The sequence below is a fragment of the Lygodium microphyllum genome, chromosome 22 (assembly GCF_053477565.2).
Source record: "Lygodium microphyllum isolate KBCC chromosome 22, Lygodium_microphyllum_v1.1.10, whole genome shotgun sequence".
Lineage (NCBI taxonomy): Eukaryota > Viridiplantae > Streptophyta > Polypodiopsida > Schizaeales > Lygodiaceae > Lygodium > Lygodium microphyllum.
The window spans coordinates 17,903,404-17,930,936 of record NC_141156.1 but is presented as its reverse complement, the minus strand read 5'-3'; the positions used below and the strand labels follow the sequence as shown (position 1 = coordinate 17,930,936).

Sequence of the window (27,533 nt, the reverse complement as noted above, 5' to 3'; positions counted from 1 at the left end):
ATTATTGCCATTACCACCATTTCTGCCTCTAACAATCAATGCATGAGAAGTGCGGGTTACATCAATGTTATTCCTGTTTACCTCTTTTGTCAATAGAGCACTCTCAAGGGAGATGAGCACTTGTGGCACTATGAAAGATGTCCCATAATTCAAGCAGTAACAAGCAAGAACAAAAGACTTAATATTATTTTGACATCGAATGCCTTGCGATACAAGATAACTAAAAATGGAATAAAACTCATTCAAATGAGTAGACATAGTCATGTCCTCCTTCATGCAAAGGTCCAAAAGCTTCCTTAGCCAGTACAATTGAGATACAGGACTTTGCTTATCATAAAGATCACAAATCTTTTCCCATAATGCATAATCACTACCCTCTGTATCAATGATATTAAAATACACCTGCTTTGATAATGATAGAATGATAGTGGACTTGCATAGCTCATCAAGTTCTACCCAATCCTCTGCATCATCAAGCTTTTCAATATTAAGAATAGTACTATATGTTGATAAACTTGTCATAATGATTACAAATGAAAGTTATTGCCATCAAGCTTTTCAATGTTGAGAATAGTACTATGTGTTGATAAACGTGCCATAATGACTGCAAATGTCTACAAATGACAAGAGGATAGGCTGCTATAAATTCAACAAAACCACCCCAAAACCGATGTAAAAGGGCGGGAACAAACGACGGTATAGGTGTTCACAGACTGCAATCAATAGAGTACCGAAACAAAATATCTACTCTCCAAAAGAATGCGACAATAGTGTATGTCAATCCAATTATGGGCAAATAGCCAAGAAAAGAAGCTCCCACTACTAGGGATATCTAAATAGCAACCAGGATACAAAGAATGCAACAAGCAGTGAACTAAGTATAGACCATTGGTACCAAAAACTATCATGAATTCAAAGTGTCCATAAATCATACATCCCATAAGCATATACATCGTGCATGTAAAAGATCTCAAGAACAACTGTAGAGATCGGTCAAATGCACAACTAACTGAGTAAAGAGCAATGGCGCTCAGTACATAACCAATATGCATGTATACATACATCACTGACAAATTGTTGATAAAGGTAAGTACCAATGTTTAAAGCATACGAAATCAAATTAGCCCACAAGCAAAGATAGTTATGTCCAAAAGTATACAAGAGAGCATATACATGAGCCAAGAGTCCCACCATCTCAAAGAACTAAGCTCTACCAAGTAAATACATCAAAGCGAATCTGGAATACAAAGTGAGCAAGCAAAGCTCAAGACATATACATCAAAGCATCCAAAAAGCCCAAGCACATCATAAATACATCCGAGAGCATAAGTGCCCAATGAAGCTTCAATACCCGTAAGTGAGTAAACACAAAAGCTCAAAGCAACTAACCAAAGTCGAAGTACATCAAACATAGCTCAAATCCAAGTGTCAAAGCATGTCATAACCATATACAAGCTCATACATCAATACTAGACATCATTGTAGACATGTAGCATACCCAAAATACCATCTAGACACATTAGGCATTCAAAGCATGAAGCTTCACAGTCGTACACTTACTGCCCAAACTGTTACTACCAATGATTGAGCTAATCAAGCTCTAATCAGTCCAAAAGCCTTTCCAGAGCATCAATGCATCATTCACGTATAGAAAACATTTTCACAAGCATCAATAGAGCATAAATCAATCAAATACTTGCTGTCCAAACCAAAACTGTTTTGTTTTGTGTAAAACAGAAAATTAAAAACTGCCCAAAATCAACTCTGTGCGTGGATAAATCTATAGCTCTCATCGCACTCTTCGTTTCTAGCTATAGACCACCTAAATCCAATATCGCATGCAAAAGTTATGGCCAAAATACGAAAGTGCTATCAAACTGCCATAGCTGTCCACAACTTCTGCAACATGATCTGTATCCACTCAAAATGGATAGAACGGTTGCTTCTCAGCTCAATAAGTTCTCAACAAGGCTCAGCTAAGCCTTAGGAAGCTTCTCGACAAGCCGGGAGCAAGCTGAAACAAGCCAAGAGAAAAAAAGACTCAATGTATACCTCAGGAGGAAGAAACAATGGCTGCCTTGAGACCTTAAGCTGAAGCTTCTTCACGAGCTGAAGCAAATAATCGATGAAGCTCCTCAAGTCCAAGCTCTAATGCTTGTTGAAAGGTAGAGCGCGAGTGGAAGCACACAAGGAAGCAAGATCAAGGCAAGAGCTATGGTGGATGAAGCGAGAGAGAGAGAGAGAGAGAGAGAGAGAGAGCATATGTGGGAACTCCAACAGTCACAATGTATGGCCAGCCTTTCCTTATTCAATACTCACTAAGAGAATAAAAAATAAGGTGATTGAAACTCGTCTATGACTCACATAAAGCGGTAGTTCCTTCAATTAATACCTTGTCTTTTCACACACACACACAAACAAACAAAGACCTCACTCCCTCGCTGAACACCAGATTGGCCCCGAAGACCGGCGCCTCTCTCGGTATTTCTTTATCAATTAAAAGATGGAAAGTAACAAAAATTAAATGTTCCAAAATACATAACTTGTGAACAATTGGTTGTCATCTTTTCTGAGTAAATCCCAGCTGCATAGGGATAGTACAACATGACCAAACAACATCCCTTTTAGGAAAGCATTTTCTGTGGCCATAACTCAATAATTCATGTGCAGAATTGCAGTCTGCAGAACTTTGTATTTACTGGTTTTATTGTCCAGCATATCCAAAACAACATCCCTTTTGGGAAAGCATTTTCTGTGACCATAACTCAATGATTCATGTGCAGAATTGCAATCTGCGGAACTCTGCATTCACTATTCTTACTATCTAGCATATCCAAAACAACATCCCTTCTACCCTAGCATCATTGCAGCAGTAAAACAGTCCCACAAATAGCACTAAATCAGAGCTGAAAAACCATGTTCCTGTGTGGCATGGTCATCACTTTCTTTAGTTCCTGCATTGGAGAAGCCAACAGCTGCTCCTAGACTTGGATAGTGAATCTCTTGCCTCAGCAAAAGTGCAAAGAAAACATAGAACTGTACCTTTGATGGAATCAACCCATCATGCAGAGCATTTCCTGTGTAAATAGAGAGAGAACTGACCAGAGGGAGCAAGCTCTACCTTTCTACATGAGTTAGAGATGAAGAAGTACTCTCCATAGCTGATAAACTTGCAACAACCTGCCCTCAACTCCTCCAAACTTCATTCTTAGATCTGCCCCTCATGCCCATTACGTTTTTTTTTTTTAATGCTCTCTCACTCTCTTTTGGGAATTTGTGCCACATGGCATACATGTAACAATTTTCCCGTTTAAACCTTCCGGTCTAAAATTCTCCATGATCGGTGCAAAATTTAACCTCGGCATATCATAGAATTAATCCTCATGCAAAAACGAAGATAATGACGCTAACAGATTCCGAGGTCCAAAAATAGTAACTCACTAAATTTTAGGGATGGTGACCCTTGCATTCCTTAAGTTATTCTGAGCAACCTTTATCATTGCAACCATATCAAAAAGTGTAATGTGCCTCAGTTACGGTGACTTTTATTCCGTGAGCATTCTCACATGTACATCTTTTGTCTTGGCCAGGCTAATTGTCTTACACTATCTCCAACGGCTAAGCACACAGTCCCAAACCACTGGCATTCTATTCTTCAGCGTCCATTCAATATGGAACCGGTCCTAAGGCTCAAACAAACCATTAGTCCAATTTGTCCCAATGGCTGCATCTTCTGGCCATGCAAAGATCTCGGCTTAATCTAAGAGAACTTTGGGGGTAAAAAGCAACAACAACTAAAGAAAAGAAAACTAAAATATTTATAAAAGTAAATAAGGGAAGCAACTGCAAAAAGTATCACCACCTAGTGACAGTGATAGTGATGGGCGCCTGGCACTTGCAATGTATAGGGATACGGGTACAATGTACAATGAGTAAATGTGGACGGCTAGGCATATGTACCTTTACCCCCAACACAACATCCACATCTGCACTACTAGAGATGCTCACTTCATTATGGTCATTCGATTGTACAACTCATCCAATTTAGACCATATCTCCCAAGCAACAGTCAAATGCTTGATGTGAGCTATCACAACTGGAGTGCAAGAGAGAAATGGGAACAATCAAATGAAGGCATTTAGTTTGCCCCAATGTGCATGTATATTCACCAACTCAACTTTCTCATCAACAGAAAGCTTGGAGACATCACGGGATGTAGGGGTCTTGATCACGATCTCCGCTAAATCATAGGACTCCAAGATTACAAGCATTAGTACTAGTAGCCTGAAACTCCACACCGAGTTCTAAAGACACTATCACCTAAATAACCTGCACAAAAACAAGGGCAATCCCCTCTCATCCTAAACCTGTTTCAACCAACCTGAGATGATGAAAATCCAAAATTGCACCAAAAGGCTGAAAATGCAGCCTTACCAACAGCATAAACCTGCAAAAACTCAGCCACTTTGCTCTTGTTCCACGCTTCACTGCTCATCTTCAACCTTGTGTCGATGTGTAGCCCTCTCTCTCACCCTCAAATGCTTAAAATGCAAAATTTTATCGATGGAAAACTCCTCTTCAGGTCTACCCACGATCAATTAGCCCTTCAATGCTGCTCTAATACCATGTCAAAGTGCAGCAAATGCGGAAGCGTATTACCAAACTGAAAGAAAATGAACACAGAGAGAAGAGGGAGAGACAAAGAGATAGTAGAACATAAAAATCTGCAATGAATGAACACTAAAATGAAGGAAGCAAATATATACAATAGGCTGTCGAGTGTATCTCTGTCGAATGATCTCTCTTGGCCTGCAAGACAAGTGAGAATGACCGGGGCAGGCTTGCCAATAAATAGGCAATAAAAATAGGTCAAAATGATCAGGTCATCCAGTTTGTGCTGTTGAAACTGATTGCAGCAATAAAGTAATCATAAATAATGCTGCACAAATAATCTCCATGCAACGTAACATCCTGCCCAGCCTATATGGCCTGCCCAACTGCCCGAAGCTGCTGAAAATGAACAAGCAACTGCATGGAACTGCCAATCTGATCCAGGAAATGTGAAAACATGCCCAACAGTACTAACTATACAACAATACACTACCTCTACCCGTCCAAGGGATGACTGAATCTCTAACACACACATCTACTGGAGGACACGTGGTGTTTGTGCTTTATATGGACGATCTCAACTCATCCAAAAGTCCTAAGTCTAGCCTATCGTAGCTTTTAGCAAGTATTGTTAAGGTGGCATCTAAGCATCTTAGGCAATCAACCAAGTCATCCCCCGTATTTTCAGCGAAGTCCAGGTCCAAGGTTAGAATTGATCTCCGCTCGTAATAATTTCTAAGGCCTGCAAATGGTTGGGGTTTGACGAAACTAGATAATTCAACAGCTGATGGTTGCAGCTTTGGTTGTTATTGATGGCGCAGTTGAGTCATTGGTACACTCGGCTTGGCTCATGATGCAGATGTCGCATTGCTAAACACTAGTGAGGTTCTAGGAACACTAGCAAGACTAGGTTGAGGCAGTGTGTGAGTAGCAGGCTACGGCTTTGGTCAATAGACTTGTTTAGCATCTGTCAGCTCATGCATTTGAGGCTCTATGGGCTTCACAGCCTGAGTCGTTTGCGGCATTGGGGCGTTTTCTGTCACGTGGCTTGGTGTGGTCAAGGTTGCGAGCGGCATTTGAGTAGTGCCTTGGCCATCTTGGCTTTAGGTACCCATATACAAGCTTGGATCTTTGCAGGTGACCATGTCCAAATCGTCAAGTAGACTAAGGAAGTACTCCATGAGAACTTTGAGATGACACATTTGGGGCTTCTTCACTTCTTCCTAGGTCATGAGATATGGTAGACTAAGAGGGGAATCTCTCTCTCCCAGCAACAATATGTACAAGAGCTCTTGATTACTTTTAAGATGCATGAGTATCGAACCATTTCTACTCCATGGATTCGAATTTGAAAGCTACGGCTCATGCAGATTCCCCATTGTAGGGTGCTTCCTGCTATAGATAGCTGGTTGGGTTGTTGATATGGCTTTTGAATACTCTAATTGATTTGTGCCTACCAATAGGTTTACTTGCGAGCTTTGTGATTAAACCTAAGCAAGTTCATCAACAAGCTGCATTGAGGATATTGTAGTTCCTAAGGGGGATTCCCAACCTTGGCCTATTTTATCCAATGGGTGCAAATGGTTCGGCTTTGGTGTTGCAAGGCTGGATGGACTCAAACTAGGCTAGAGCTATTAACCACAAGAGGTCAATGATAGGTATTGCTTCATTTTGGGTATAGGTGCTATCTCATGAGAGTAGCAAGAAGCTTTCCACAATTGCCCTATCATCCACAAAGGCTGAATATCGAGAAGCTTGTACTACCACTTGTGAGACTCTTTGGCTTTGGAGATTGTTGGAGAAGCTCGGTTGTTCACACCAAGAGCTACTACACTTTAATGTGGCAATGAGAGTTGTATAGCTTTGGTATGGAGTCTATTTTAGATGCTAGGACGAAGCATATAGAGATACAGTATCACTGTATTTGTGAGAAGCTCTTGGACCAGACTATCGATGTGGAGTATTGTAAGACACAGGATAATGTGGCAGATTTGTTTACCAAAGCACTTTCTCAAGCCATTCTTCATCAACATTCTACATCCCTAAGCCTTATGTTGCATCCAAGATCTGAGGGGGGTGTGGTTTGGTCATTCCCAGGATGAGCACAAGCTGTATCAAGATAGTTTAGGGTAGATTTTCCCAGTTTGGAGCAGGTCAGTCAGTTTTTTAGTGCAGTCATCAGCATTGATTGCACAGTCAAGCCAATTTTCAGCCTAGCCAACCTGCTGCCTTGTACTTGGTTTTATTGCTATGTATAGCCATCCTGCCTGGGGAATCATATACATTCAGTATTCTGCAAGTCCCAGAGAGAGCTCTGATTGTTGATACTCCAACAACCTGTTGTACAGATTCTTCTTCAGTCTTCAGCATTCGTACTCTGCAATCTTGTGTTCTACACTTTTCTTTTCTTTTCAATCCGATCATACGTTTCCGCATTTGCTGCACTCTAACAAGTATAACTATGTGGTGGGCCAAGTTTGCTTCAAATGTGGAAATCAAAATTTTCGTACACGGTGAAGTTCTTGTTTGAAGGATATTCTGGCAAGTGCTCTTACCACAACGGACATGTTGCCATACCATAAGACCTCCCTCGGAAAATGTCTATTTCTCACCACATACAATAAGAATACTCCTCATCTTTTTCTTTCCCATCCAGCTGGCAATTAAGTGTGGGGCTTTATTTTCCATGCGATCTTTTGTGGCATGCCGAGACATCACCATCCATTCTTGGGTTTCGTGCGAAATGTCATCATTTGTGAGCTTGCAACTAGGACATGCGTCTCTCTTTAGATTGGCCTTTATTTGCGTGTCTTAGACGACACAAAATGCATTTATATTTGATTCAGCTACTAATATTTAGGGTGATATTCGTCATAACTAGGATTGTTATTGTGCCGATTGGAGTCATGATTTCCACTAGAATTGTCTATCTGAGGTAGTTGCTCTATGGATGAAGATCATCCATTCAACTGCACTTGCACCACTTTACCTGAATGGATGAAGATCATCCATTCTGGCTTCTTTCTTTCTGATGGTAGCCTTGTGGTGTTTTAGGTTGTTTACTAGTTGCCCCTTTGAATTGTCATTCTGAGGTAGTTGCTCTATGGATAAAGATCATCCCTGCAACTCCACTTGTGCCTACTTGGTAAAGTGTTTTCTTTCTGGTGGGAGCCTTGTGACGTCTTGGGTCATTTACCGGTTGCCTCTTTGGCTTTAGTTGGTTGGCCAGAAGGACCCATTTGTACTTTTGGATATTCTTTCATTCGTCAATCCTCATGTATCGTGCATGCGTGCATGCGTGCGTGAGGATTCTGCAAAAGAAATCGACAGAGGATTATGGAAAGAGTCAAACGCATGTCTTAGTGGAATTTGGAGCATTTCAATTGTCCCCTTCTTGGCAGGTTAAGAGTATTCAAGCAAGCTACCTGACATGTTCCCTAAGGCCTTAGAGGACGGCCTAAGGTTATTGCACGCCTCATTCAAGCAAACGCCTTTATGCAACAATTCATGAGCAATCTATGACACAATTTCTCAGCAGCCAATCAGTACATGTCACGTTTTGTGGCATGGCTTCTTCTCACTGTAGAAAAAGATGACTGCATCGTCGTGTTTTAACAAGATAAACATCGTTTTTGGATTGACTGATTAGACACTGTCACCTCTCTCAGAGAAGGAAAAGAAGAGGAAGGAGAGAGCTGTACTCTGAGGAAGAGGTGGAAGTGAGGAGACGGCGTGAAGGGATTGCTCGCGCGCAGCAGCTTCTTCTTGAGGTATGCGATGGTGTCTTGGGGATTGACCTCCAATGTCGTGCTCTTGCCGTCCAACATACGAATCTCCAGCTCCATCAGACAGGCATGGCCACTGTCAGTGCTCTTTCTCGTGTCCCACACAAAATAGGCAACAAACAAGGTCAACTAGGCTGAAAGTTGTCCCAACGAAATAGTAAAGGGCGGGCATGTGTGTTTAGAGCAGCCGTTAAAGCATCTCTATGCATTGCGGGAGAAACCAAGGTTCAATTCCCAGAGAAGGATTGTTGAATTCAAGCTCTATCCATGTGGAAGCTCTAAGGGTTACTAGGGTGCGGCTGACAATTTAGTGACAGCCATTGATCCCCCTCGTCTCGAAAATGCCATAGATGATTAAATATGTGATGTTGTTTGTTCAACTACATTCCCAAAGAATTGACATGGCTACTAAAGAAACTACAATGCAAGTGCCATGGTGCTACAAAGGAGAAATATTTCAACATAAAAAGTCCACTAATTTGTCTCACACAATTCCCTAGTTTAAGAACACTATTGGCAACCAACCATTGGCTACTTTTGCCAGTTGTCAAATGCTCCTTGTAGCAAGCCGTTCTTAAACTCAGTCACACCTGTCACAACCATTCTCACTAAATTGGTATTGCATCAAAGTAGAACTAAAGTTCACATGGACCTTATAGAAAAATTAGCATCCAAGTGATCTTCAAAAAATTATATTATTTATAACAATAACATATGAGTGTGACTACATAAAATGGGACACCAAAAAATCTCATGGTAGAGGAATGTAGTATTATGAATTTAATATAATAAAATGAGATAAAAATGTGTTTAGAATAGAGAGGGACCATCTGTTACCTGCAAGACAAACAAAGTAGATCATTAATAAGAACTAAAAGATCTAAGCATGTGTCACATGTATTGACAATAGTCCCTAGTTGTTATTCATGTCGCCTTTCAAACATACTAGGCGCTCCGCGCCTAGACTTGCCCCGGCGGGACAGGCGCGATTTTTGCAGGGGGCGGGTGCTGGACGTGTGGCACCTGCCCCCGCGTTCTCTTTCTTTTTTGTGGGGGAGGTGGGGGTTGCCACGTGGCACCCGCCCCCCACCTCTCCTTAACTAATAGTATATAAGATTACCTTATTTTTTCCATTTGTAAATCATAAGCATCTATAAGCTAAACAATAGGTGGCATATCAAAAAAATAGGAAACCATAGCAAGTCGATAGAAGTGTCAAAATAGGGGTGAGTGTCGTGTTTGCGTGGAGGCAAGAGGGTGTAATTTATAGCCATGCAAATAGTTGTACTCTCCTATATAGCAGAATTCAAGCAAGGAAATAAATACTCAATCTTCGTCCTATCTTAAGAAAATAATAATAATAATGGTGGATGATATAACCTTTGTGGTTAGAAGCACCCATAAAAACATGTGGATCCTACCCATATGTGTACATATTGCATCATAGGAGCACTAAATTTAAGGTACATTATGTTTATCGAGCTGTACTTGGTGATGTACATGGATCAAACAACCCAACCACAGTTACAGAAAAAGTACCATACATTCTAGTATATAGTTTAGTCATACACTTGTCAAAATGTGCAAAGGCTTACTATAAATCATATGGTATGGACAATTGGTAGTGTAAGGCCAAATATATGAGGCCTTGTCAGCATGTACATAGACAATCAATATGAATAGCTGCATATATTAGATTATATAAGTATAAAGAAATACCTATAATCATTGTAGAAAAAGACTGTATGGTTAAAAATCAACCATATTTGTGATTGGCCAATGTTAGATTAATCAATTGTGGATGCATTAAGCACATCACGGTTAGCATAATTCACGGTATTTTCAAAGTGTAATATCAAAATGAAGGTGCCATATATTGATAGTAAATATCAAGGGTTTAGCATGTACATCAATGGCCTCAAAGGATTCAAGTCTGCTCAAAGGTGCCAAGCCATTGGCATCTTATTATTGCAACAAAGAAGAGATATTAAGGTACATTTATACTATTATATGAAGTAGAGATCAGAGCAAAGCCCACACTTGTAGAATAAAAGCAAGGCATGTCTTAATCCACCAAATTAATCACAAAAAAGAGAAGCTTTGAAGATTCTAGTGCTAGATTGGTCCACCATTTTGAAAGCACATCCATTCTTCACAATAGTTCAAGCACGAGAAGAGGATCAAATCATCATGACACCTAGAAAGGTGCTTAGACATATGTCAAGGAGGAGTAGAGTGAGAGTGATATATATCTCTTTAAAATGAAAAAGGCACCCTTTATATGATACAAAGGAGCCAACCCTAACCTTCTAGGGTTTCACACAAGTGTAGGACAAATAAGGAATCCAATAATAATGCATATCACCATTTAGTATTTGTTATGGCTAAGAACAACTTGGAACTCAAATTTGGGGCAAATGATAAAATTTCCAAACTCCTCTCGGTGGGCGAGAAGCCTTTTCTAAGGTAACTTAAACTCTTTTGGTGCTCACCCAAGGGCAAGGGGAGGAAACCCTTAGCCCTCTCTATAACCCCCTCACCTCGCACCTAGAAAACATGATAATCCCCCCCTCACTGTTCACTCAATTCACTCACCTTCCCCGCTCTAATATTAACCAAGAGGCCCCGAGCCACTTAACCATGCCCAAGCATGACGCACTACAGCTCCATGCTGTGATGCACCTTGGAGAGCCAAGCCTCAAGTAACGTACCTCCTATATACCCTTCCCCCTACAAAAAACTTGAAGCACACTTAGAGTTGTGGAACTAAGATGATGTTTTTACAAGGCTAACCCCAATACTCGTAAGGTAATTCAAAGGTTATACATATAAAGGTACCCCTACTTAGTTACGCTCTCAAAAGGGTTATGTACATTTTTACAAGTAGTCCAAGGAGTGCGTCTTTAGTCCCTGTTGTAAAATTTGAGCAGCAAGCTATGCACCTTCTCCAACACATTTGGTTCCTCGACCCATGTTGCCTCCTTCAAGGGCCTACCTTTCCATTTGACTAGAAATTCAGTCGACTTGTTTACAAACCTGGGTTGGAGGATTGCCTGACTTCAAAGGGCAAGTTGGCGTGTGAAGCTAGAAGGGGAAGTTGCCACCCAAACTTTGTATCGCCATGAAAGTGCCTTAACACAGGGACACGTGAAATGCATCATGGATGCATACTCCCTGGGGTAGTTGGAGCTTGTAAGTGACATCGTTGAGTTGCTCTACTACTTTGTATGGTGGCCCATAGTACCTATGGTTAAACTTGGGTGTGAGGTTATTTGGTAGAGTCATGTTATGTGAACTAACTAGCACACCAAGTCTCCAGGGAAGAATTCAAGTTGATGTCATCACGTGTTAAAGCGCTTGGACATGACAATTTTGCTTCCCTTAAGGCTTTCTTGTGCCGCATTAAGTCTATCCCTCCACCTATTGAGAAAGTCTTTTGCATCAGGGTCATTCACATGTGGTATTTGATCCATTGCCAATGCCAAGGGTGTGATCACTTCCTTTTCAATTTGCGAGCTCAAAGGGAGTTGCACTATGGAGGGAAAGAATTATAATGTTACTCCAACACATCCAAGAACAAGGCCCAATCCTTTTGATCTACCTGAACATAGAAGTGGATGTAATCTTTAATACCCTGATTCACCCCTTCAGTTTGTCCATATGTTTATGGGTGATACGCATAGGAGAATATAAGTTTGGTGTCTAGAAATTTAAACAATTCCTTCCACACGTGGCTCATGAACTATACATCTTGGTCAGAGACTATGGCAAGAGGAAACCCATGATATTTGAAGACCTAATTGAAGAAGAGCTGTGCCACAATTGTTGTAGTAAGTGGAATATCCGTGGGCACAAAATGGGCTTGTTTGGAGAAGTAGTCTACTACAGCAAAGATTGCATTGTACCCATGGGACTTTGGTAGTTCCACTATAAAGTCCACGCTAATCACATCCTATGGCCATGGTGGTACTACTGGCGTAGGTTGTAGTAGACCAGCTAGTTTCAGTCATTGTGCTTTCACTAGTTGGTAGGTCAGACACATTCTAACATACTCTATCACTTCTTCTCACATCCTTGGCCAAAGATGTTGAATCTCTCCAATGTTTGTGTCTGGCATGTATGACCTGCCAATCTATAGTCGTGAGCTTCTTTGAGTAAGGTCTTCTTTGACTCAATGTCATCTAGGATGTAGAGTCTATCATGTGTGTACACTAACCCATCCTTGATTTGATACATCCCCCACATGAGGTGTTACCCTCCATTATGTCCTCTATTATTTTTTGAGAGCCACTTGCTTTTTTTTACATGTCATCCTGTTTTAGAAGTTGTCTATAGCTTTTGGATATTTTACAAGAAATAATATCAAAAATATCAAAAATAGGCTAAACTTGTCCAAAAAACTAGTATTTTTGAACCATTCACACTATAGATACTAACACTAATGACTAATATGGCATTGTCTCTCTAGATCAATAAGAAAGCTGAATGATGATACACTCTAGAGTTTTTCACACTGTGTCCGCGTACTAGCATGACAATGTGTTCTGAATGTGACATGTCACGAACCTCATGAGAATGCTGGAGCTTATACCAAGAAACTGAAAGAGATGTTTCACAAATTACAAACATCTATTCCTATTCAACTTGCAGCCCAACTACAACACTTTTTACATAGATTAGACTTCAATATCCAAGTGCACTCGAGTAGTGTTGCTCTTGTTGATATAAACACATCTACCCAACTACAATACCTTTTATATGGATTAGACTTCAATATCCAAGTGCAGTTGAGTAGTGTTGCTCTTGCTGATATAGACACTACTATTATACGAGTAGAGAAGGTAGAGTCTTGCTTATAAGCAGCCTATACTAGGGTAAACCTGAATTTGAGTCTAGCTTTTGGAAATAATTTAGCATTGGCCAATGGAAGTCAGGGTGGGACTAGTACACATATGACCAATTTGAATGGAAGAGGAAGTATAATGCAGAACGTGTCTATGTTGCTGACTCCTCTTAATGTTGCTATGCCAATGGCTAGCCAAATGGTTCTACTAGATACTCGAAGTCAACTGATGAACCCTAATATTATGCCAATTAATCAACGACCAATCCCTAATCAGGTGGTTAGGCTAGTTGAACGATAAGCAGATGATTGTGGTTATGAGTGTAGTGCATCAAATGTTCATGGCAAAATGAAGGACATGATGAAATATTATAGCAATATGATAATGAAACAATATAGACAAATAGTTGTAGATCTTAATTTCTTAAAGCATTAATAAAATTTGATAGGATATCGACATCTTGAAGAGGGTGGTTGATCAAGATTTAGTTGTAAGTGGTTTGGTGGTCAATACTTTTTGAGGAACTGTCCTATTGTCAAATGCGGACATATGTAGAAAGGCCAGCCATCTAGCTAGCACTTGCTAGAGTAAGATTAATTCTCTTCAACTAGTGAGTAAGTAGCCAAGTCTAATTAATCATCGAGCATAAGGGAATAACCTTTAGTAAGATGAGGGACCAAAGCAAATATTGCAGAGAGAAAAAGCTATGGTAGAAGAGTTGCCTCGTGGTAGTGGTGTCAGCCTTATCAAAGCTATGTGTGTCAACACCACTCAGGCTTCCAATTTATGAGCTATTACAAGAGGATAGAAGGTTAAAGAAGGCATTAGTGATAATGTAAAACCTATTGAGCCAAATCCTAAATAGGATGATAAGGGAATGCAAGTCCTTAATCTTGATATGGAAGCCGGTCCTCTAAAGGGTGCTGGTGAAAAAGTTGATTTCAATAAGGAGCTACCAAAGAAGAAGGTAAAAGCAAAAAAGGAGACACCTAAGCCTGTTCAATAACAAAGAGAAAGAATGGTGTGGTAGGAGAAGAGAACCATTCCTGATTATCATGAATTTGATTTAGCCAATTCTCTTTGCAAGGTAAAGCCTAATGTGAATCTCTTGTAGCTAATCAAGTTATTTCCAGGAGTGCGTAAAGAGTTTAGGAAGATTCTTCACACTAGATATATTGTTGAACCCTTAGGAATAGCCCATGTGGGAGATGATTGGTTTGAACAAGTTGAAAAGCATTGTCCAAGGGTAGCTACATATATTGATGGCATATTAGTGGATCATACCATTGTGGATATGGGATCCTCCATCAACATTATAAGTTCAGAATTGATGGAAAGACTAGGACTAGAAATCCAAAGGGGTTTCTCTACAATTCTCTAAATGGTTGATGATCGTTTAAGACATCCGAAAGGTCGTATTACCAAAGTCCACATGACTGTTGCTAATGTGGAATGCATTTTGGACTTTAGGATTATTAGGTTTGCAAGGCGGCCAAGCTATCAAGTATTATTAGGAAGGCCATGGATCTTGCAATCTGACTGTCAAGTTGATATACTCACTGGTCCTTTGATTTTTGGTAGAGGTGCCAGACATGTAATAGTGGATGCATATCTTGAATCTCCTCAAAGTGAGAGAGTATCTTTATCTTCGATAGAATTAGACACATTAGAGGATCCTTTTGGCAGTGAGACTTCATCAACAACCGATGAATCAAGAGAGAGGTACATTAGATAAGATGTCTACCAGTTGACTCTGAATGAGCCAATAGAAGCTCAAGATAGAATCAAAGACATTGATGTGATTGAGATAGATCTTGGTACACTGGATGAGCCACGACTAATTAAATTAGGATCTATGCTTAGTTTGGAAGATAGGAAGGACTATGTGTCTTTGTTCTAAGAATTTTGTGATATTTTTTCCTAGAGCTATGATGAATTGAGGGTATTCCTCCTAGTCTCACTGTGCATACTATTCCCTTGAAGGAGGGTAGTCATCATGTTCAACAAAAAGTAAGGCGTATGCCTTTTGAGCTAAGGAATTGATTATTTGAGAAGCTACAAAAAATGTGTAATGATGGCTTGATATTTATTGTACAACACACAAAGTGGTGTTTGCCAATAGTTATCAGAAAAAGGAAATCTCACTTTGCGTGGATTTTAGAAAGCTCAATCAACAAATGCTTAAAGGTTACTATCTATTGTTGCTATTCATTGATTAGATTCTAGATGAGTTAGCAGGTAGGGATATCTATTCATTTATGGATTGCTTCGTTGGTTATAATCAAATGGCTATCATAGAGGAAGACAAGTTGAAAATAACATTTATCAGTATTTGGTACCTTCATGTATCGTGCCATGGGTTTTGGCCTATGTAATGCTCCAGGGTCTTGGCAACATACAACTGATAAAACTTTTGGTGATATTTTCTTAGAGGAGTTAAAAGTCTTTATATAATTTGGGGACAGCCACCACAAGGGAGAGACAACTAATTATATTATGAAAATATTTTGAGTGGTGTAGGTAGTTCAGCTTTCCTCTCAACCCAAGGAAATGTGTCTTTGGAGTGCCCTATGGATTGCTATTAGAGCATGTGGTTAGCTCAATTGGTATTGCGACGATCGATGCTGAAAAGATAAAGGTTATCATCACTATGAGCCTGCCATGTACTCCCAAAGATAGGGATAGCTTTCGATCATCAGTCAGATATTATCGATGATTTATTAATGCACTAGTTGAGAGAAGATTGCCCTTGATGAATCTATTGTCATTTAACTATCTGTTTGTTTGAAGTGATCCATGTCAAGTATCCTTCGAGGATGTGAAGTAGGAATTGACAAAAGCGCCAGTCCTGAAAGCACCCAAAAGGAGTGAGATATTTTATATTTTTTTAGGAGCTAGGATGTATAGTATTAATTATTGTTTAGCCCAAATTTGGGATGAGAAGTGGTACCATCTGATTGTGTTGCCAGTTGTAAATTGGGGGTATTCAAGATTAATTATACTTACATGGTGCCTTGGAATGGTCTTTGCCATGAAGAAATTAGGCACTGTATCCTATATGAAAATGCATTATTTTATACAAAGACTGAGGGGCTAAGGTTATTATTGAATAAGTTGCAATTGCCTAACAGCCTAGCGGAGTGGCTAATCACTTTGCATAAGTCTAATTATGAAATTAGGAGTAAATCATCGAAGTTGCATGGCATTATTGAATGTCTTGTGGATTTCAAGGAGCCAAAGGAAGTATTGGCTAAGGGTAGTGACCACGAGGGTCTATTCAATGTCTTGTGGATTTCAAGGAGCCAAAGGAAGTCTTGGCTAAGGGTAGTGACCACGAGGGTCTATTCAAAATTGATATGATCTCCATTCCATCTTTGTATGCCACCATAACGCACTATCTATCCAGAGGAGAGGCTAGAGCCGCTTTGTCAAAGGCTAAAACGATAAAAATTAGGTAGCAAGCTTTGAAATTTGCCTTGATGGCAAGAACACTATATTGGCAACGACGGATTGATGATGTTTATTGCTGATGTGTTATGCCTGATGAGGTTCTGTTTATGTCGAAAGAGCGTCATGACTCTGCTTATGGAGGACACTTTGCTAGATGATTGATTTTACAAAAAGCTTTGAGAGGTAAATATTGGTGGCTGTCCATTTTGTAGGGTGCATTTGTGTATGTCAAGAGATGTGATACATGTCAAAGACATGATAATAGGGAGAATAGAAAACACCCACTGACTCCCATTATGGCTATACTACCATTTGAGAAGTGGGACTGATTTTGTTGGACCTATACACCCTTTGTTGACTACACAAAAGCATTATATCATTGTGGCAACATACTATTTCACAAAATGATCTAAAGTCAACACTACGATGAAGAATAATACCAAGGAAACAACTAGTTTTATTTTAGAGTACATTGTTTGTCGTTTTGGTCCACCTAAGGAACTTGTGTCTAATTGTGGGACACATTTTTTGAATAAAATGATTGAGGCTTTGACAAAATCTTTGAAGATTAAACATAATAAGACCACTCCTTGTAACCCCCAAGCAAATGGGCAAGTAGAGAGTACCAATAAGTAGATTTTATCCAAGATGGTATTTGAGGGTAAGCATGATTGGGATAGTAAGTTATATGTGGCTATTTGGGCTTATAATATAACATTTAAAAGAGCTACAAGCCACACCCCTTTCAAATTAGTATATGGAAAAGAGTGTGTTTTACCTTTGGATATTGAGTCACCGCCTACAATATAGTTTGCTCTAAATCATTTTTTGTGAGAAGAGGAAGCATTACAAGAAGGGTTTATTTCCCCTGCACATCTTGATGAGATTCGATTACAAGCCTTGTTACATTAGAAGATAGGAAATAAGCAGATAAAAATACTTCATGGGCTTCGGGCAAAGAAGTAAAGGTTTGCTAAGTGTCAATTGGTTTTAAATTATGATGCTCGTCTCGTGAGCTCTCCCCATGCAAGTTTGAACCCAAATAGGATGGTCCTTATAAAATAGTTCATATAGGGAAAAATGGCTCTACAGTCCTTTTAGCATTTTTGCAAGGGGTAGAGTTCAAAACTAAAGTAAAATTCAATAAATTGAAGCCCTATTATGTATAGGGACTAACATTGGGCTTGATGCCTTTGTAGGTCCTTCAGAATCTAGCTTAAACTTACAACAGCAGCGGGTACCAAGATTGTTGGATGGGGAAAATCATTCCTTATCTTTAGCATCCATATTTAGAGCAGTGTTACCACCAAGATTGTAGAGTGATTTGATGGAGTAAGGGTTATCACATCACGGAGTGGGAAGACAAACCTTTCACGTGGGATATTAAGGTTTGTTGCCACTACTGCCATTAAGTTCTTACTAGCATTGCTATTGGGTTCAGATAGGGAGGGATTGTACCTATCTTATACTCTCTCTCTCTCTATGAGACTTTGACTATTATAAGTATGATTAGGTTGAAAAGCCTAAGGCAAATAAATGTATGTGCATTGAGAAAAACTGTATAAGGAGGTGTATGAGGTGCATTAACCTTGCCCTACCTCATGAAAGCTTCTTGTAATTAGTGAGAGGAGTGTGGAGGGTCACACATGAACAAGAGGAGTCTTGACATGCTTGTTGTGATGGTGGAATTCGGATGTTGTAGAAGTGCCAAATGTCGGCTCAAGGTTATCAAGGTATGCGATTTTCATGTTGTTGGATTTGTCTTCGAAGATTGTTTTGAACTTTATGTTCGGTTTGTGTGATGCTCTACCCGAAATTAAGTTGTTTTGTCATTTCTAAGCTACAAGAGGCATCATGTGTTGTTTGGTTTTGTGTGTGGATTGTGGTGTTTTGTAATGGCAGGTTACATCAATGAAGTTTGGGTTTACACATTGTATTTTGATGGAGCTTCTCGAGGACCTGCTAAGCATGCAAGTATTGGGGTTGCCATAAAAGATCCCAGTCTCGTCGAGTGAGTCCAAAAATGGGAGTGTATTTAGACACTACTTTCATGAATAACATGGTTGAATATAAGGCATTGCTTATGGAGTTGAATCTAGCTAGATGTGGTGGTATTCACCGATTATTGGTAAAAGGTGACTCGCAATTACAACCAATCGAATGGTACCTATAGTGCAAGGAATCCCATTCTAAGAATGTACCATTGTGTAACCTTGGATATCCTTGAGATCTTTGAGGGAGCGACTCCTTGATAATGGAATCACTTTGCATATTCTCTAGCTAATTATGCCTTTGTTGAAGATGTCTTTCTTAATTGTGGTCCTAAGGGGTTTTTACAATTGCCTCCTAATGTTAGTCTAGGGCTACTATGGGAATTCCTTGATGACATGTCCTGTTTTGGCCACCGATTGGTTAGTATGGGTTATGAGCCAAGTAGCAATTGACCATCTCCCTAAGTTGTCATGGATGCATTGGATTGTTCAATGGCATATTTATTAGACACCCCTTGCTATTTATATAGGGGGTTAGCAAGTAATTTGATGCATTTAGTATAGGACATGAGTAGCCCATCTCTTTAGTCTAGTTTTGTGCTTTAGTATGAGTTATGTGGGGGCTAAGGGGTTATTTTTAGTAGTACATTATTGAATGATATGCTTTATTGGTTAATTTTGTGAGGTCAAGAGGGCCATTTATTTTATAGTGAAATGGTTTATTTCATTAGGCCAAGAAGGCAATTTGGTTGTTTGGTACGGGTGCAATTAGTGGTTTTTGTTTTAGTGCTGCGCTAAATAGATTTGATGGAGTACCTAGAGAGAGCCTCTTGCTACATAGAAGTTTCTTGTGGCCAAGTCCAGGTAATATCCTTCCTTTACGAGTTATTTCCCTTCATGGTTTATGTGTATATGTATGTGCATAAATTTTCTTTTTGTGGGGGGACAACATTCAAGGCATAAAGACATAGGGTTAGGCCAGGTGTATTTGGGGAGGTTTGACCAATTGTCCGCCTCCTGTAAAGACATTGTTAGGCACTCTAAGAGTTATTTTTGCGAGTAGTCCTAGTGACCGTGTTTTTGCTAGCTTGCTAGGTAGCTATTTCCAGGAATCCTTATTAGTTGTTGTGAGATTGATAGAGAAGCATGCCAAATAAAAGAAATAGAAGAAATAATCAATATATATATGAAACCTTATATAAAGTACAAAGGTGTGTAAAAAGGGGTTCTAACCCCTAAAATAAGAAAATAAAGAAAGAAAACTCCAAGAGTAGATGATCATTACCTTGCAAAGTCCTAGTAGGTTCCTGGGAACGAGTCAGGCCTAATGCCTTGTTTTCTTAGGGGTGGCATTTAGGCCAAAAATAAATAAGGATGGTTAGAGCAAAAATAAAAGTGAATGGAAGGAAAAGGATTTAGTGTCACCTTGTGAGAGCTTGGTAGGTTCTTGGGTACGAAGACAGGACCTGAGATTGATACCTTGTTCTCCTTGGGTCACACTATGCTCAGCTCCCTCCTTTTTACAAGGTTGAGTATAAAATATTAAAGAAAGAATGTGATCAAATAGAAAAATATATAGACCAAGCTATAGGATTTCTTGTCTAGTAGGAGTTTCTAGTCCAATTGTCCTTAGTTAAGTAGGTAAGTCATACCACCACTTAAGATGACTCCTTTGATAGTTCTTTTTCGATGCTCTGTATTGGAGCAATTGGTTAGCGACTAGCTCCTTCGGATCTTTGTCAAACTATGCTTGGTCTATTCCTCGTGGATTTCATGCTTTGATTTTGTTAGGGGTAGTGTGAGAGCTGTGGTTGTGTATTTTATTTGTAGTAGCTTGATGCTTGTTATGGTTTTTGTATGTGTAGATCAATCTTGGGTTCCAATAGGTTGAGTCGCCCTATTTCATGGTTTCCAATAAGAGCAAATTTTGACACCGGGATTCAAGTGCAAAAGGACCCCGAGACCCATAAAAGAGGAAATTTTGGTGCAAAATGAAACGGTTGTGGACCAAGTTGTTTTCCTAGATTCATTTTAATACCAGGGATCCAACGTAAGCGTACATTTGTCAATTCGAGTCGGTTTGACCCCCCATTCAATGGTCATAAGGTTTGGCATTATAAAGCAACTACTGGATCCAAAAGCCACAAGGCATGTGACAGAGGCTAAGTGATAGATTTCAATGCCAAAAAGTCACCTATCCAATTAGATTGAGATTCCGAGACCGTTTGCCCCCTCAACTGGGTTGGAGAACCACTTTGGACATGTGTTAAATGACCAACTTGAACTAGATAAGTTGTAGATTAGTGGTTAATGGTCATTATAAAGAGGCATAATTCAAGAAATCAAATGACATGTGGGGGGGGGGGGGGGGGCACGACAGTGCATTCTTTTTGGTGCCTCTTTCTCCCTCTTACAAAGTGTTATTTTCGATTGACAATTATCTTCCTTTTGCATGGGCATTGGATGCATCAATTTTTTGCTATTTAATGCTCTGATTCTCACAAGGAATGATGTAGCATTCAACAACATAAATAATCAATATTTCTATCTTATTTCTCTCTCCTCTTTATTTCTTATTCATATGGCTGTTTATGCGAGAGAGAGAGAGAGAGAGAGAGAGAGAGAGAGAGAGAGAGAGAGAGAGAGAGAGAGAGAGAGAGAGAGAGAGAGAGAGAGAGAGAGAGAGAGAGAGAAAGAAAGTTATATTAACGTCTTCTAAAGACCAAAACTGGCCTATGAGACAAACTGTGATATAACTGATGAGGTCCAGCTATCCAAAATAAAAGTGTTGAATGAATAGCTAAAAATTGGAAACTGAAAATACGGTGCTGTGAGTGTGATAAGTGTCGTGTATGTGTATGTGCGTATGTAGCTCTGGTACTCCAGATAATGGCTACAAAAGGGGAACAAATGTCGGCTGTGATAGGGGAACAACTGTCAGCTGTGATAAAGTGGTGCGATGTGTATATGTAACAGATGCAGGGAGATATACTATCCTGGGATGTAGTAGCAGTCGTCGAAGTCGCTAATAGCAGGTGATCCCTCCTGGATGCAGGATGTGGTACATCGGCAGTGGAGAAAGAGCAAACTGGAGATCTGAGATCCAATGTGTCGAGTGTCGTCGGATCTCAGTCTGCTGTCGATGTAGATCAATAATCCTCTGGATCTCCTGTCGTGTGGCTGTGGGGTCCGAAACCCACGGATCCTCGTATGGCATCGGGTACGCTGGTCCTCAGGCTGCTGCAGTGTGAGCCCGGAGGTCTGGCTGGAGGCTGGTACAGTAGCTCTCACTCTGTTTGTCTGAAAGAACTGTGTAATAGTCGTCTGGGTGGGCCCCTCTCTGACTAGGACCCACTGTGTGCTCTGCTCTCTGATGTGCCATGCCTCTCCCAGAAAACGGCCAAATGATCTCTGATCCATATCAGTCATACATCCCTGAAGTGAGATGCTCAATGTGTATCTAGATCTCAACTCTGAGTATGCCGGGCATCTGAGAACAAAATGCTCCTCACTCTCCACCTCTGATCTGCAAAGGGGGCATATCCTCTCCTCCTGTGGAATGCCACTAGCTCTGCCACTCTCAATCATAAGCTGATGTGATGATACCCTGAGCTGTCCAATAAGAACTCTCAATCGATGTGGCATATAGATCTGCATATATCTCGGAATCTCTATGAATCCCTGCTCTGATATGCTCAAGAATTGTGTATAATAATGTGCCATCTTCGATGGCAGTGGGTGTGCAGGGCTGACCCATGTCCTCTGTATATAAATATGCCATATCTCCTATTTGATGACTCTGTTCCTCTCAGAGAGAGAGAGGGTGTAAGTGGGAGCCTGAGTATCATATAGAAGAGGTGGGAGTCTATCAATGTCCAGCCCATGTCTGTCAAACCAAGCTCTAGTCTGTGCATACCATGATGTGGTATCCCCCGCTCGAGCCATCTCCTGATATGCCATATATGCTCTGTATGCGATGCGATCTCTATCCATATCCTGAAATCTGTGTAGGAAGCAGACTGTCTGAAATAATGCGTCGACTAGCATGGGCGGTGTGGCAAGCTCTGCTTGCACAATGTCATGTGGGACTGAGGCCTTGTTGCGAATCAATCTAGATATCATGATCACCTGAGGTCTCTCCATCAATGTCCATACATAATCGGCAAGGCCTGGCCCCCATATAGCTGCTCCATACATCAGTGATGGAGTGACTAGAGTATCAAAGAGCCACCCCTTGGTGCGGGGCTCCTGGAAATGTGCCTGATGACACCGTCGCTCCATAAGAGCCAATGCTGAGTATCCTCGAGTGAGGCGGTCACGAGCTGTCTGTGTCATCGAGAAAATCCCTGAAGCTGCTGTAAAGGTGACTCCCAAATATACATATGATCCATTGACCTCAATACTCCCTCCTGTTGCCATGAAAATACTCTGTCTGCGTATCTGAGCTGATGTATGGAATATAAGAACCTTGGTTTTACCAAGGTTCACTGTCATGCCTCTCTGTATGCAAAAATCATCCAATGCTAATAAATGCTGCTGTAATCCCTGAGCTGAATCTGAGACCAACACAATGTCATCTGCATATAGTAAGATATGAACTGTGGCTCCACTGAGATCTATACCTCCACCGGCTCGCTGTTGAATAAACTCTGCTATCTCATCAATGTATAGCCCAAATAGAGTCGGTGAGAGTGGGCATCCTTATTTCACACCAATGATGCTCACAAGGGGATCTAATATACCTCCTGGACATCTGACTCTGCTAGTAACCCGCTCATATAGTGCATAAATACCCCACATCATGTCATCATCCACCCCCAGATCAAGTAGGCGTCTGAAAAGCCTCTCTCTCGGAACCATGTCAAAGGCTTTGCGGAAATCCACAAAGCAACAGTAGAATCTCTGTTTCTTCACTCGTGTCTGGTCGATCAGACAACGGAAAGTGAAGATGTGGTCTATGGTAGAAAATGCCCGTCTGAACCCTGCCTATCCGGGTGTGCGCATGCACTCTCTCTCTGCCAGTGTGCTGAGCTCCTCCTCCATCACCGTGCCATAAAGTTAGCCAAAACTAGCCCAATCATGATGGTCCTATATGTGTTAGGATCCATAGGATCCCCTGACTTGTGGATAGGTACAATGGTGTGCTCTGTCCACGAGTCAGGGAACCCCCTAGACAATGCACGGTTGAAGAGGTGAGCAATGAGTGGAGCCAATGTTTCTCTGCCATATATAATATGCTCTGCCTGAAGATCAAACTGGTCTCGAGCGGGGCCATGCTGTAACCGTGAGATAGCATGTTTCACCATACTAGTGGTGAAAAAGGATGAAATACCCGGTCTCGGTGTACATGGTGTGGGTATCAGCGGCTGTGCGGGTACATGATATAAACTCTGTGCGTATCCATGCCATACTACAGGGTTATATATCGGTGTGGGTGAGCGTGGTTCTCTGATCTGCCTCCATGCCTCTGCACAATCTCTACTCATAAGAAGGTGGTATATATCCCAATATCTTTCCTCCTCCCATTCCCGCTTTTTACGGCGGGTCAAGCGGTGCACACGTCTCTGCGCCTGTCTGTGTGTGATCTCTCCTCTGGCCTCCAAATCGCGTAGCTGTCAACGTAGATCTCTGCACTCATCATCATACCACCTGTTCTGTGGCATGGTATCGGTCCGAGGGTGGTGCGTGTATGTGTGATGTGGAAAACTGAGTGTAGCAGAATCATGCAGAATGCGTGTGATATCAGTGGTTAGTGTATCAAGGGGTTCGTATGGATCAAGTGATGTGATGTGCTCCTCCAGATGTTGTGAGTAAACATATGAGAGCTCATGAATGAAGTGTATGGTAGTATGCATGTGGGGTATGATATCTGCAGGTGGTGATGGTAATGAGGTGAGGAGTGAGAAACTGAGAAAGGTGTGATCGGCACCGAGTGGAAGTCTCCCAAGGCCAAAGGACTCCATAGTATGCATCCCATCGATCGGTCCGAGCAGATAATCTACAGTACTCTCGCCTCCCCCCCCCCCCCCCCCCCCATGTGGGAAGCATGTAAGACCGCCTGAATATGGCCATCGTGCCATCCCGTTATAAATAATGAGATGATGTCTACTACCAAGCTCAAGTAAATGCCCTCCATACCCTGTGGCATCTGGCCCAGTATCTGCTGACTCCCGAGATCCCCAACTCCTCAGGGTCTAATGCTCTCATGATCTCTGGCTGCTTCATATCAAAACTCTCACACTGTTGGCTCTGTGTGTACCCGTTGAAGTCCCCCATAAGGAAGACCTCACCCAAACTAGAATACAAAATAATGTCCTCTGAGAGTTGTGAATAAGGGGAGGGGGAATCTTTGGCCTGAACATCACCCTGCGTAGCAGCATATCTGGACCCTTGTGGTGAAAAGTAGCATACTGCCATATAGATCCATCTCTCATTTGATATCTGCACTCTGATCCATATGTAACTGGCCTCCTCATCTCGTCTCACTAACTGGATATGTCTCTGTATCCCCTGATGGAATAGAACTGCCACCCCTCCTAAGCCCCTAGATGTACTCTGCCTAGTAGTAGCCCGGTATGCAGTTACCCACTCAAATCCTGTAATGCGTGGAAGCCCTCTCTCTGGGCTCTCATGTGTCTCTGTGAGGCATATAACATCATGGTCGTGTAAAATCTCCTCAAGTCTGTCCGGTCGTGACCATAGGGAGCTGTTGCAGTTCCAAACTGCCACACGTATCGGGGTCTCCTGTACAGTCCTCTGCCCCGTCTCATAGACCACGCCCCCTATTTGGTGGGGCGTCCATCTATAAAAATCCAGCCATCTCGATAGAAGGCCTTATGGCCTTCTCTACGTGCTTGGAGTATTTGTGGCATGCATGCTCGTCTGTGTGCAATCTGCATCTAAGTCAAGTCCTCATCCATGAAGATGAGAGCCCCAGTCATCCCTCGGAGCGAAATCCGCTTCCGAAAGAAAGCGGCTCTGTCCTCCGGTGTGCTCATATGTAATATTAGAGCTCTGACCCTGGTAGTATCTCGTCCTACACGCCATGTCTGAGTAAAGGGCATGCTCGTGTACCCTAGTCGGGTGCATAGCCCGCGTGCGTCCTCCTCCGGAGAGGCCCCTTTGGGGAGCCTGGTAATAAGCATGTTCAATCTACGTGCGTTCCCGAGCCTCTCCTCCTCTAAGGTCTCCTGAACTCGGACTACCTCCTCCTTTTTATTTTCTTCATGGACCTCCTTCTTAATGTTCTTCTTCACTACCTCAATCCACCCCTCCTTATTCCCTTCTAATTCTTCCTTCATGTTTGCTTTGATTTTTTCCTCCCATCCCTCTCTCGAAGCCTCAACTTCGGTTTTAATGCATACCCGGAGGTCCTCTCGGCATTCCTTCGTGATAGCCTCTCGGAGGTCCACTTTGAAATCCACGTCCTCTCTTGCATCCTGTAGATGTGACACTTCCGTTTGTAGCTTGTCCAGGTTGGTTTTGAGATCCCTCTTCTCTTCCGTGAGTGTCTTCACCATCTCCTCCAGTCGCCGGATCCTCTCATGGAGCCGGCATGTTTCTTGGTTCAAGGAATTATTCGCATCCTTCTTGAAATCTTTCTTCGCCTCCGAGAGAGAGAGAGAGAGAGAGAGAGAGAGAGAGAGAGAGAGAGAGAGAGAGAGAGAGAGAGAGAGAGAGAGAGAGAGAGAGAGAGAGAGAGAGAGAGAGAGAGAGAGAGAGAGAGAGATTTGATGAATCGGTGATGGAGAATGTTTATAAAGCGTAATGGAACATAGATCGGCTAATTTGGAAATGTCAGCAAGCTAGAAAATTGCATCAGTAGGTTAATTTCCTTGAATTATGAGATGTACATATGCAAATTTTCAAGTAAGTGATCTTAATTTAATTTTTATGATGAATCATTTTAAGTGCACATGATGAGAAAATTGTTATTGACACATGTTTGCTGATGTCTGCAATGTCAAAAAATCATTCATTTTCCTTTGCATATATTAAAAACAAGAAAATCACAAAATCCGAAACACAAGATTTAATGAAAAATTGGATTGTTTTTGGGTTTTGGGATTCAAATGATGTTCATATGGCATGAAATTGAATATGTTGATAGATTATATTTCACGTAAGACACACGAATAAGAAAACTTAGAAAAATCAATAACTTATGTTGAAATAAATGGAGAAATTAATGAAAAATATTCAAAAGAATGTGAAAAATTAAGAAATAATCGTTCTTGCAATTAGAAAATTATAAAAAACTAGGAGAATGTTTGTGAATGTATAATGAAGGTGAAGCATGAGGGTTTGCCTTTGTTTATATGTTAAAATGTATGTTTTAGGGCTCGTTTCTATGGAAATTTATCACGAAATCTCTCTATATTTGTGCAATCAATCTAAATATAAATGGTAGGGGGTGTGGACTATAATGGAAATATATTTGATTAAGTTATTGATTTCTTTGCATATCTTAGCATATAGGTTGTGGTTCGTATAAGTTTTAAGAGGTTCAATACCATGAGTTAGCTTGGTGCTATTCCTTAGTAGCGCAACACGACACGAGTAGAATGAAATCACGAAAAGATTGCTTGTGCACTTCATATTGGCTAGTTTTTAGTTAAGTTGTTTGAGAAGGGAGTGCCATACACTTTGCATATGCAATCTAAATATGATGTTAGAAGATAAAATAGTGGATGTGTAGCAATTGTATGTCTTGGTGATGACCAACGTTAAGAGTGTAAGATTTCCCTTTGCTATAGGGTAGTTTGATATCTTGGGGGAAATTGATTAAGTGAGAAATATATATAGTCTCTTGGATCGTTATGTTTATATTATAAGAAGACTATGTTGGTTTG

The 27,533-nt window shown here is 41.0% G+C and overlaps 1 protein-coding gene and 1 pseudogene across 5 annotated transcripts in view; both read right to left on the bottom strand.

Moving 5' to 3' along the window:
* Positions 1-8,541, bottom strand: part of LOC148016928 (UBQ, helicase-c and DEAD-like helicase domain-containing protein) — a 263,742-nt gene extending 255,201 nt beyond the window's left edge. For all 5 annotated transcript variants that reach the window (XR_015687890.1, XR_015687891.1, XM_087663100.1 and 2 more), the window contains exon 1: positions 8,313-8,541. Coding sequence is in view for 3 of the 5 variants with exons in the window: in XM_087663100.1 (XP_087519226.1) it covers positions 8,313-8,456 (144 nt within the window). In the remaining 2 variants the exon portion in view is untranslated. The remainder of the gene's footprint in view (positions 1-8,312) is intronic.
* A 665-nt stretch (positions 8,542-9,206) lies between these two features.
* Positions 9,207-26,201, bottom strand: LOC148016927 (uncharacterized; annotated as a pseudogene).
* Positions 26,202-27,533: the final 1,332 nt, after the last annotated feature.